We start from the raw sequence: 12,146 nt of genomic DNA, 5'->3' as shown, positions 1-12,146 counted from the left end.
TCCAGCTCCCCTAGAGGGTCCAGTAGGATACCATGGTCAAAGGTCTCCAAAGCCGCTGAGAGATCCAGCAGAACCAGGAAACAGCTTTCCCCTTGGTCTCTAGCCCATCGGAAATCATCAAGCAGTGCAACCAGGGCAGTTTCCATCCCATTATGAGACCTGAATCCCAATTGGAAGGATAATGGTGGTAGAAGCTTTCCTGGTCCTGCAGCCCACAAAAGCTCCAGGCACAAGATGTTCATTAGCTTTGAAGGGGCCATTGGATAATTGGTGGTCTTTTCTTCAAAAGACAAATATTTTGAATAACTTTACAGTGATCTATGATGTAAATAGCGCTTCTGTTTTCCAGAATTCCCCAGCCCACCAAGGATTTGAGACCCATCAAGTGTCCTCACCTGGTTTAGCCGGTCAGTGGAAGCCGTTCCTGGGATTGCTGCCCATTTTGCATGCTGATACCTTCTGGAAGCCACAGGTGAGAGCTGAGTGGAGGGTGGGGACCAATGGTGGAAAAAGTACTCCAGAAGGTAGACTACATTTCCTCCAACAAAAGTACTACCGCTCCCCTAACACCCCAATGTTGGCTATTTGCAGTATGGTAGCGCTGCAGAGAGCTTGCTGGGGAGACCATGCATTAAAAAGGGACTCAAAAATAACAAACAAGGTTTTAATCACAAAAGCAAAAACTCCATTTACACTACATACATCAACAACAAACCAGACCCAACCACCAACCCATCCCCCAGGGTAATGGGAGAGCTAGGTGCTGCTCCTTATATACTACACCCAAATGCCGACACACCTTAATCAAATACAACTCAGCAGCACCTGCTATGTTTCACAGCTGTAAAGCTGGGTCTCATTATCTTGCTCTGGCCCTTTCTCTGGCCCCTTAAAGACATACACATCGGGTGGAACAATGATGAACCTTTACATTTAAAGAAACAATTCAACACCCAAGACATCCTATAATTATAATATTTAAGACAGATCAGGAATAAATTAATATCTCAAGAAATAACACTATTTCAGGTTGTTAATGAATCAGTACTACATATTCAAAGATGAAATTTCCACTAAGTACAGTTATCCATTTGCCTTTAATATCCAGCTTTTTCAGTGCCAGATTAGGATAGTCCTGTGTCAGAAGAGGGGCTCGAGATCAGGCAAGCAGATCATTATTATAAGGAGCAATGGGGGGGGGGGTTCCGTCCGGGATTCCCATTTGCCAGCTGCTTTCCTTCTGCTGCTGCTTCTGCTCTCTCCATGGAATGAGAAGCATGTAGACTGAGGTCCAGTTCCAAGAACAGGAGCTTCCCTGAGCACCCATTCAGCTGACCCCAAGCACCAAGCCTTGTCACTAGTTCTCTGACTGACCCAGACCACAGTCCCTGGAAAAGACGAAGACCTGAGTCTCACAAAATGGTTCATATGGACCTCCTGACACCAATGGGACTGTGCAGGTAATTCATGGAGACCTAGAGGTGGATGGAGGATTATGATGCAGAGGATGGGGAATGTCCAAAGGAATGATGAACCATGGAAAGAGAGGGCCTTTTCATGGAAAGAGATCAGCTGGCTTTCCTTTGAGGAAACAATTTGAAAAGGCTGTATTCCAAGATAATGCTGCTTTATTAACGATGACTGAGGATTATGAAAGGTTGCTGATGCATTACTATCATTTGGTGACATTGCATCTTCATTTCCTAAAAACTGGGAACATGGGTAGGAGGCAGGGGAATGTAGGAGATGCTGAAATAAGAGAAGGTGCTAATGGCGCTTGATGTGTTCTCTTCCCCTTTCTTCTCTTCCTTGAAACCCAAACAGGATTTCCTTTCCTCCCACTCTGAAGAAGGAGATGGAGAAGGCAGTCAGAATTCTGAGGGATGGGGCACTTTTGTTTCATTATGTATAGACATTAAAATGTGTGAAATGTGGAATATGCTTCACTGAATGAGCACACATAGTTCACATCAGCGATCTCAAGAAGGGGAGAAACCATTTAAAGGTATGGAGTGTGGGAAAAGTTTCACAGATAGTGGAAAACGTAGAACACATCAGCAGACTCACATGGGCAAGAAAGGATTCCAATGCAGGGAGTGCGGGAAGAACTTCAGTCAACATGGACACTTAAGTTTACATCAACAATTTCACACAGGGAAAATACCTTTTAAATGTCTGGATTGTGGAAAGAGCTTCAGTCGGAGAAATACACTTAGAACACATCAGAGGACTCACACAGGGGAGAAACCATTTAAATGTATGGAGTGTGGAAAATGCTTCAGTCATAGTGGACACCTTAATATACACCAGCGAACTCACACAGGGGAGAAACCATATAAATGTATGGAGTGTGGAAAGAGCTTTACTAATAATGGAAACCTTAGAACACATCAACGGACTCATACAGGGCAGAAACCATATAAATGTATGGAGTGTGGAAACAGCTTTAGTAATAATGGAAGTCTTAGAATACATCAACGGATTCACACAGGGGAGAAACCATATAAATGTATGGAGTGTGGAAATAACTTTAGTCAAAATGGAAGCCTTAGAATACATCAACGGATTCACACAGGGGAGAAACCATTTGAATGCCTGGAGTGCGGAAAGTTCTTCAGTCAGAATGGAGACCTTAAATTACACCAGCGGATTCACGCAGGGGAGAAACCATATAAATGTATGGAATGTGGAAAGAGCTTCAGTCAGAGTGGACACCTCAATATACACCAGCGAACTCACACAGGGGAGAAACCATATAAATGCATGGAGTGTGGAAAGAGCTTTAGTAAGAATACAAACCTTAAATTACACCAGCGTACTCACACGGGCGAAAAACCATATGAATGTATGGAATGTGGAAAGTGCTTTAGTTTCAATGAAACCCTTAGAAGACACCAGCGGATTCACACAGGGGAGAAACCATGTAAATGTATGGAGTGCGGAAATAACTTTCGTGATAATGGAGCCCTTAGAACACATCAACGGACTCACACAGGGGAGAAACCATTTAAATGCATTGAGTGTGGAAAGAACTTCAGGCACAGTGGAAGTTTTAGAAAACATCAGCAGACCCACTTTGGAGAAGCCATTTAAATGTTTGGCCTCTGGAAGGAGCTTCAGTCAGAGTGGAAGAAGAAGAAGAAGAGGAGTTTGGATTTGATATCCCGCCTTTCACTCCCCTTCAGGAGTCTCAAAGCGGCTAACATTCTCCTTTCCCTTCCTCCCCCACAACAAACACTCTGTGAGGTGAGTGGGGCTGAGAGACTTCACAGAAGTGTGACTGGCCCAAGGTCACCCAGCAGCTGCATGTGGAGGAGTGGAGACACGAACCCAGTTTCCCAGATTACGTGACTACCGCTCTTAACCACTACACCACACTGGCTCTCTTGATTTACATTAACAAACTCACACAAGAGACAAACCATATGAATGTAAGGAAGTTAGTGAGAGGTACAGTGGTGCCTCGCAAGACGAAATTAATCCGTTCCGTGACTCTCTTCGTCTTGGGGTTTTTTCGTCTTGCGAAGCACGGCGGTTAGCGGATTAGCACTATTAGTGGCTTAGAACTTGCAAGACATTTTCGTCTTGTGAAGCAAGCCCATAGGGAAATTCGTTTTGCGAAGCACCTCAAAAACGGAAAACTCTTTCGTCTAGCGAGTTTTTCGTCTTGCGAGGCATTCATCTTGCGGGGCACCACTGTATAGGTCCAGTTCTAAATCAACAGACTCATGCACAGGATGAACTTTAAGAGTTGAACCCCTACAAACCATCAGCAGAAATGAGGAGAAGCACTTTAAATGGAAAGATTACAGAAAGTGATTTAATTATAATGGAATGTTTAAGAAACATCTAGGGACTCTCACAAGGGAGAACGCATTTAGATGTATGGAGTGGGGGACAAGTTCCCCTCAGAGTCCACTCTTCTTCACAGTAAGGAACTCAGAAGAAATCCGTATTCCTGCTTCAGGTCCAGCTGAGTCTGTTTCTCTTGTCCTTTTCTCTTAGCTAGGTAACTCCTGTCTAATCTGCTCTGTATCGGTGTCTCTCCCTGCTTCTGAGACCACTGGAAAAGAGGAGGTCAATTCCCCCCCTCCAGCTCCCAGGAAAGCTGATCTGCCTGAGAATGGATTCCCCCATACTCCGCTTCAGACCACTCCCTGACGCATCACGAGAACCTTTAAAAAACAAGTAAACAAGTAAAATGAAAATCAGATAAGTGGGGAAGCCCACTTCACAATGTATAGGAAAATAAGGATATGACAAGAATTTGTTTCTATTGTTCGTTTTTCTGTTTGTGTTCTTTATTTGTGTTATAAGATGAATATTATTATTTTTGGGGGGGAACAAAAAAAAACCAAAAAGCAACTGATACGGCAATACACCATAGATCACAGTGTGTTTTTGTGTTTCATGTTTGCCTGGAAGAAGCCAGCAGAAAGCTTTGCTTCGTGAAGCTCCTCCTCTTTCCTCCCTTGCTCCCTTCTGCCGGTGTGTCTGCCTGACTTAGATATCCTGTGTGCTGTATTTTTTTACTGCTGAAACTGGATTTGTTCTCAGGAGCTAAGGTTTGTGCCTCACTGGGGACCCAGTGAGAACTGTAGGCTTTGAAAGCTCAGTAAACTATTACTGAAGAAGTCCTGCTGCCTCTGTGTGTGTTTTTGACCTAAGTGTGGGACTTGCTCTACACGTGGCCCCTACCCTGCTGCTACTTAGCTCATGCCCTGGAGCTGCTCTACTCAAGCATGCAAGATGGTTTTTGCACCAAACTCTGTCACCCCCACCACTGCATGATCTTCAAACACTTCTTCTTCAACAGAACTTCATCCCTGTCCACTGCGCATACTGAAAAAAAATTGAAATACTGAAATCGAATGGGAGATTTCCCCCCAAGCCTATTTGTAGGATGGGGAAGGAGGGGCTACAGGAACCAGGGAAGTCTCCTGGGGGGCCCATCTTCACTCATGAACCCCCTGGAGGAACCCCAGAGCTCCTGCTTATTCTGGGGTTTGGAGAAGATAGTACTTTTCCATATTCCCTGAAGTTATCAGTCAATCATGCTGCTAGGGAGTCTTCCTGCCAGAGGACCACAGTGTATATTACTATCATACTGATTTTAGTGCTCTTTCGTGAAGAAGACTCAGATCCTGGGGACTGGTGGTGGGATGGCAATGATCAGAAAGAGGGAGAAAAGGGAGCAGAATGGTTCAGACCCCATGATCCTGCACACGATATTAAGAGGGTGTTTCCCTGCCCCCCAACATGCATCACTTTAATCTTGTTGACAATGAACTGTATTTTCAGCCCAATCCCCGTTTGGGGAGCTCTTTTTGGAGCTCCTTGTATTCTGTCTTTGTTTGAACACTCCTGGACAATTTACTGCCATCAGCAAACCTTGCCCCCTCCCTGCTCACTCCTAACTCTAGATCATTTATGAACAAGTTGAAAAGCCATGGGTCCCGATACTGATCTGTAGGGGACTCCACTTTCTGATTCTCTCCATTCACAGGAGTGCTCATTTATTACTATGTGTTCCTCCCTCCCCCCATCCTTCTGTGCTGCGGAGGGAACCCTGCAGAAAAGTTATGGAGTGAATTTCACTTCCCCACACATCCAACACTGCTCAGCATTCAGGGAAATGGAAGAGGAAAGCTGGCCACAATCCAAGAGGCTGAGGTCAGCAGAAAGCGAAGCAAAGCCTACTCAAAGGGAAGCCACTTCAGCTTCCAGCCTGTCAGCTCCCACAATGGCTAAAGAAGAATTGCCATTTGGGAATGGCGGAGAGCTGAATGGAAGCGGGCAAGGAAGCCCCACAATCGCTCCTGCTGGAGGAATAGGGGCACTGACCCTATACTCAAAGGTGATGGCCACTTCTGGAATCTAGGAAGGAATCCCCCCCCCCGGTCACATGCAGCTGGGCTCACTTTCCAGAGCCACCTGCAGGGCCTGCCAACAATTCCCTTCATCCCTAGTCTTGCTAGCTTGGGATGGTGGGATCTGTAGTCCAAAAATAGCTGGAGACCCAAATTTGGGAAACCCTGTTCTACCTGAAGTACAAAGGAGGATTCACCTGCATTAGAACGTCAGGTGAGCCCTGCAGGATCAGGCCCACGGGGCCCCTGTCCTCCCAGGGGCCAAGTAGGGGCCTCTTCTGGGAAGCCCACCGGCCGCACTTGAGCACCAGAGAAGGACAGCTGCCTCTGACTGGGGAAGCACATTTCTTCTTGGGGCACATTTCTGGAGAAGTTTAGCAAAGTGTTTTAATGTTTAATGCCGTACAGTGCAATAATAATAATAATAATAATAATAATAATAATAATAATAATAATAATAATAATAATAATAATAATTTATTTATACCCCGCACATCTGGCTGAGTCTCCCCAGCCACTCTGGGCGGCTCCCAATCAAGTGTTAAAAACAGTACAGCGTTACATATTAAAAACTTCCCTGAACAGGGATGCCTTAAGATGTCTTCTGAATGTCAGGTAGTTGTTTATCTCCTTGACATCTGATGGGAGGATGTTCCACAGGGCAGGCGCCACTACCGAGAAGGCCCTCTGCCTGGTTCCCTGTAGCCTCACTTCTCACAATGAGGGAACCGCCAGAAGGCCCTCGGAGCTGGATCTCAGTGTCCGGGTGAATGATGGGGGTGGAGATGCTCCTTCAGGTATGCAGGACCGAGGCCGTTTAGGACTTTCAAGGTCAGCACCAACACTTTGAATTGTGCTCGGAAACATACTCGGAATGTACTTCGGGTTAAGTACTTAATTTGTTCTGGAGGTCTGTACTTAACCTGAAACTGTTCTTAACCTGAAGCACCACTTTAGCTTATGGGGCCTCCTGCTGCGATGTATCGATGACCCTGTTGAAAAATGTATTGTGTTAAATGGGGAGAGGTGTTAAAAGTTTGTGCAACCATATGCAATTGTTGTAAGAATTTTAAGGTCTAATATATACAAAATAAATGTTCTAATAACACACACACACCACATGTCTGAATCCAATAGAAAAATTTCTGGAACAAAGTAGGAGACTTTGGCATTTAGAAAAATGAGCATGTCACCCTGCCCGTTGGTAACCCTATTTTCCCACACGTTTTAACTACCCTCTTCCCCAAAGAACCATAATAGTATTCGGACCCCCCCCCCCCAACTGCAAGGCTTTCCTGCGCTTCTCCTTTGAATGCATCAGGATTCAATATGCTTTTCTGAGCCTCTTTGCTGCTGTGCATGGAAGGTGCCTGTGCAAATGGTCATTGTCCTGGCCTTAGTCCGAGGCTGTGGTAGGGACTTGGGGTGTCGTTTAACCGCCCCCCCCCATTCCTGGTTTGAAGAGCACCAATTCCTAAAGCACGGACGCACGGCTGGTGGCGTGGGGTGGGCGAGGGAAGGATTTCGCAATGTAAACATTGGGGGGGACGACCCACTTTGTAATTGGATTGCGGGATCAGCCCCTCCCCGCTCTCCTGATCCACAGATGGAAGAGGGGAGGAGGGAAACCTTCCTCTCCCTCCCCCCTGTTCCTCCCCTCCCCTCCCGGCACATCCTTCCCTCACCCCGCCCCCACAACCCGGAATCCCCTCCCCAATATGTTGCCCCTCCTCCTCGCCATCCGACCTCTGTTCCGGGAATAGAACTCTGTTCCCAACCTGCCTGCTTCTCCCGGAAGTGGAGCTTCCACTCCGGATTGCTGCTCTGCGCCGTAGCTCTAGGGGCGCGCGCTTTCGGAAAGGGGAGGAGGGGCAGCAGGCGACAAAGCGCCCCCCCCCCGTGGATGTTGCAGGAAAGGAAAGGAGAATCTGGAGCGAGGAGAAAGAGGTAAAGTGGTCGCGGGGGGAGGGGGGGAGGACAGAAAAGGACCCAGGTAGGGACGCCGCGCCAGCTCCCCAAAGCACCTTTCATGCGTCCCGTCGGCATGGCCTAGATCCCTGCATCCGTGCTGCGCCTTGGCAGCGGCGGACATGGGGCGCCCACCGAGGGGGTCCCCACGAGGGCTCCTTTGCCCCGTTTCCCCCACGCAGGGATCCCTGGGTCCCTGTGGTATCTGCACGGAGAAAGGCAGGTCATGAAAGGGTTAACGGGCTCGAGGGACGCCTGGATAGAGACCCCCCTGTGGCTTCCTTCTTGCAAGCTGCATCCTCTTCACGCCCCCATAAACCCCTGCCCTGCCCAGTCGCTGAGCTTCAAATCCGGAGAGGAAGAAGGGAGGGGAGAGGCCTTCTCAGAAGCGGCTCTTGGTTTCCGCAATCCCCCCCCCCCCAGCAGCCAGAAACCTTTTCCTCTCTCTCAGGCTTCCATCTTTATTGTCTTTTCCACTGCATGGTTCATTGAGGATGAGGATAATGTACACCTGTCATCAGAAACAGGGGTGCAGAGTCCATGGAATGGCTCTCAGGGCTGATATAGAAGTTGCACCTCAAAAGCATTTCTGTTCCTCTTATTCTTTGTAGGGAATGTCAGAGTGACTGACAAGCTGAGATTCTTCCCAGTCAAAGGACCCATTTTCTTGATAGACAGTGCCTTTGTCTGGAGGCTCTACATACAAGGTGTGCCTATACAGGCCAAAAACTGCCAGTATTAGCACAGGTGAGGTATGTGACCTCCCCTAATTTACAGACTGTATGTGAATGAGAAGTAGTGGGTGGGATTACAGTTTATGGCAGCCCTGTGATTTTCTCCACCCATGACATTTTGTCAGCTGATATTGCAGTACAAAATCCAAAATAACTACAAAAGAATAACAATATAATACGAATGATTGTAGTATTTCTACCTTGCCTAACTGGCTGGGTTTCACCAGCCACTCTGGGCAAATTACAGTACATATAAAAGACAGTAAAACATCAGACATTAAAAACCTCCTGATACAGGGCTGCCTTCAGCTGTCTTCTAAATGTCAGATAGTTGCCCATTTCCTTGCCCTCTGCCTGCTTCTCTGTAACTTCGCTTCTCAATGGGGGGTGGGGGGGTGAACCAGCAGAAGACCCTCGAAGGAGGACCTCAGTGTACAGAATGAGCGATGGGGGTGGAGACACTCCTTCAGGTCTACAGAGAGTGAGGCTGTAGGGCTTTAGGTCAATGATCTTGCTGCTCCACAATGATCTCCAGAGCAAGTCCAACATACAATTAGCAGAGTAGGAAATAAAGCTCAGAGACAGCAAAAAATTCCTTCAGCAAATAAATTTGTGACGGAAGGCATAACAGGATTCTGTGCCTGAAAAATGCAACCACAGCAATTTAAAGGTCAGCACCAACACTGTGAATTGTGCTCAGAAATGTACTGGGAGTCAGTGAAGATCCTTTCAGACTGGTGTTATGTTGTCTCAGTGGCTGCTCCCATTCTGTTGTCTAGCTGCCACATTCTGGATTAGTTGCAGTTTACGAGTCACCTTCAAAGATGGCCCCATGTAGCGCATGGCAGTAGTCCAAGCGGGAGATCAAAAGAATATGCACCACTCTGGGGAGACAGTCTCCAGGCATGGAGGGTCTCAGCCAGCGTACCAGATGGAGCTGGCAGACAACTGCCCTGGACGCAGAATTGACCTGCGCCTCCATGGACAGCTGTGAGTCCAAAATGACCCCCAGGTTGTGCACCTGGTCCTTTTGGGGCACAGTTACCTACATCAGGTCTAGGGCGTCTCCCACACCTGCCTGCCCCCTTTCCCCCTGGGACAGTATTTCTGTCTTGTCAAGATTCAACCTCAATCTGTTAGCCACCATCCATCCTTCAACTGCCTCCAGACACTCATACAGTACCTTCACTGGTTCCAATTTAAAAGAGAGGCAGAGCTTGGTATCTTCGACATACCAGGTGTGATGGGATGATTAGCTGCTTGTGCGTAAAATCGTGATCCCTCAGAGTTTGTGCAACTCCACAAACCTCTGTGTGTGACAGAGCTCCTCAGACATGTCTGCCCTAGTCACTTGCAGATTCCGACAGTGGTTGCTTTCGGAAGCGCTTCCAGCATAGAAGCTCCTTAACGGAAATACGTCTTCTGGACTCACGACGTGACAGCTTCCGGCGAGGAATGGGTCTCCCTATGGGAGCTTCTGACACCTCCCCGCTGTTCTCGCTGGACGTGTCCCTGAGCCCTCCCTCTTCCCTGCTAGTTCCTGCTTTAGCTGCTCCGTCTCTCTCCGCATTCATGAGACCTTCCTCCAGAGACCCATCTCTCCCCCTGCTGGTCCCTGCTTTCGCTGCTGATTCCCTCCCAGCCTCCGTGAGCCCTCTCCCCACCTGTTCCTCCGATGGCAGTTCCCTGACATCCACCTCCCCTCCAGGACCCCCTTCACCCCCGCCCATTCCCTCTCCTCTGGGCGGTGAGGAGGTAAAACCCCGAAAAGAATCCTCTTCATCTTCAGACGTCTCGAACATTTCCCTCCATCGGTCTCCGTTCCGGCTCGCTGAATCCTCCTCCTCCTCGGAATCAGTGAACCCCTCCAACTCTTCTTCTTCGTCGGTGGTGGCAAAGTATTCCCTCCGGAACCTCGCCACTGGCTGAGGTTTACGTGGGAACCTCTGATGAAACGTTTCTATTAAAACCTCGTCATTGACATCCTCTGCCATGACCCAGGTGTTTTCCGACTCCGGTTCCCCTTCCCACGTTACCAAATACTCTACTTGATCTCCCTTCCACCTGGAGTCGAGAATCTCCGCTACATGGTAGCTGTGTTCCTTCTCCTCCATTGCTGGTCCCCGAGTGACCCTCCCTTCTCTGTCCTCTTTATACGGTGACAGCAACGACCTGTGGAAAACTGGATGCAGCTTCATGTGGTTCGGTAACCGGAGTCTGAAAGCCACTGGGTTGACCTGTTGCGTGACTTCAAATGGGCCCAGTCTTTTGGGTCTTAACTTCTTACAACCCCCTTTGAATGGTAACCCTTTCCCCCTTTGCAGTGCTCTAAGCAATGTGCTGAACCAAAGGAAACCACTCTCTGATGCCAGCCCACCAGCGGATCATGTAGCGCTAGCCACCTCATCCCCAAAATAATAGGAGCTCCTCCCAAGGTGGCCACATTAAACGCTATCAGTTCTGTGTGCCTTGCCACCCTCATTATCATTGGGACGGTCTGCAAGCTGACTTCTCCTCCCAACAACTCCCTGCCATCGATCGTGGTCACCTGCAGGGGGTTGCTTAAAGGGATCGTCTGTATCTGGTGTTCAGCAGCAAACTCTTTGCTCATAAAATTGCAGGAGCTGCCTGAGTCCAACAGCGCCTTTATCTTTAGGGGGTGTCCATTTTGCAGCTCTAGCGACACTTCAATCACTAGAGCAGGTTGAGGAGCTTCTGGCATGGGCACTTTCACTGCTCTTCAGCCTGGCTGCTGTGCCCCGACTGTGGCAACCAGGCGTTGGCTTTTACCTGCTCCGGTTTTCCCTCCTCTCTTCCTTCAACAGCTCCCACCATCCCTTGCCATTCCTTCCTCTGGGGGCAGACTCTGGTAAAGTGACCTGGCTGTTGGCAGAGATAGCATTTCCGGGCGCCTTTTCCCTCCTTCTTTCCCCCCTCACTGGGTTTTGAAACTGCGCGCGCGCGCGCTGTTCCGATTTCCATCGGCTCTGCCGGCGGGAAAGTTGTCTCTGGAATGTCAGGAATGCGGAACTCCTTCCAGCGTTCCCCCTTCCCTTCCCACCTCTCCAAAGCTCTCGCCTCCTGGCGCGCTCCTATGGTCAGCGCAGATTTAGTCAGCTGATCCATGGAATCCGCCCTAGGACCCCGGGAAAGTTCGTCTTTCACAGCCGAAGCAAGGCCTTCTTCAAAAAGCATTTGAATGGGTGCCGCCGATAAATCCCACCCCAATCTGTGAACCAGCATGGTGAACTCAGTCCAGTACTCACGGACAGATCGGCTTCCCTGCTTGCAAGCCATTAGCTGTCTGCGCACCACTCCCTCCTCAATATCGCTGGAAAACATGAGATCCATTGCACGAAAGAACTTCATGGTGTCCTTTAGGACGTCATTGTGCATTGCCATCAGGGGTCGAACCCAGTCCCTCGCCCCCCTCTCAAGATGCCCAATCACGAAAGCCACTCGCGATTCCTCATCAGGGAATTCATCAAACTGCACATTGAGGGCATATTGCATCTCTGTCCTAAAGGCATGGTAGTCCTTGGGGTCCCCCCCAAACTTCTGCACCAATCCTGGT

At 48.7% G+C, this 12,146-nt stretch overlaps 1 protein-coding gene across 2 annotated transcripts in view; it reads left to right on the top strand.

The window, feature by feature from the left end:
* Nucleotides 1-436: 436 nt before the first annotated feature.
* LOC308595720 (uncharacterized protein) overlaps nucleotides 437-12,146 on the top strand; it is a 144,852-nt gene continuing 133,142 nt past the window's right edge. The window contains exons 1-2 of one of the 2 annotated variants that reach the window (XM_081210371.1): nucleotides 437-472; nucleotides 1,825-2,862. In XM_081210371.1, coding sequence (XP_081066497.1) covers nucleotides 1,951-2,862 — 912 coding nt within the window. In that variant the 5' untranslated portion in view covers nucleotides 437-472; nucleotides 1,825-1,950. Of the gene's footprint in view, nucleotides 473-1,510; nucleotides 2,863-12,146 lie in introns of those variants that run through there. The other variant, XM_081210370.1, reaches the window with a different exon arrangement.

Source organism: Podarcis bocagei (assembly GCF_964188305.1).
Source record: "Podarcis bocagei genome assembly, chromosome: 10".
Classification (NCBI taxonomy): domain Eukaryota; kingdom Metazoa; phylum Chordata; class Lepidosauria; order Squamata; family Lacertidae; genus Podarcis; species Podarcis bocagei.
This window is presented reverse-complemented; position numbering and strand designations above follow the sequence as displayed.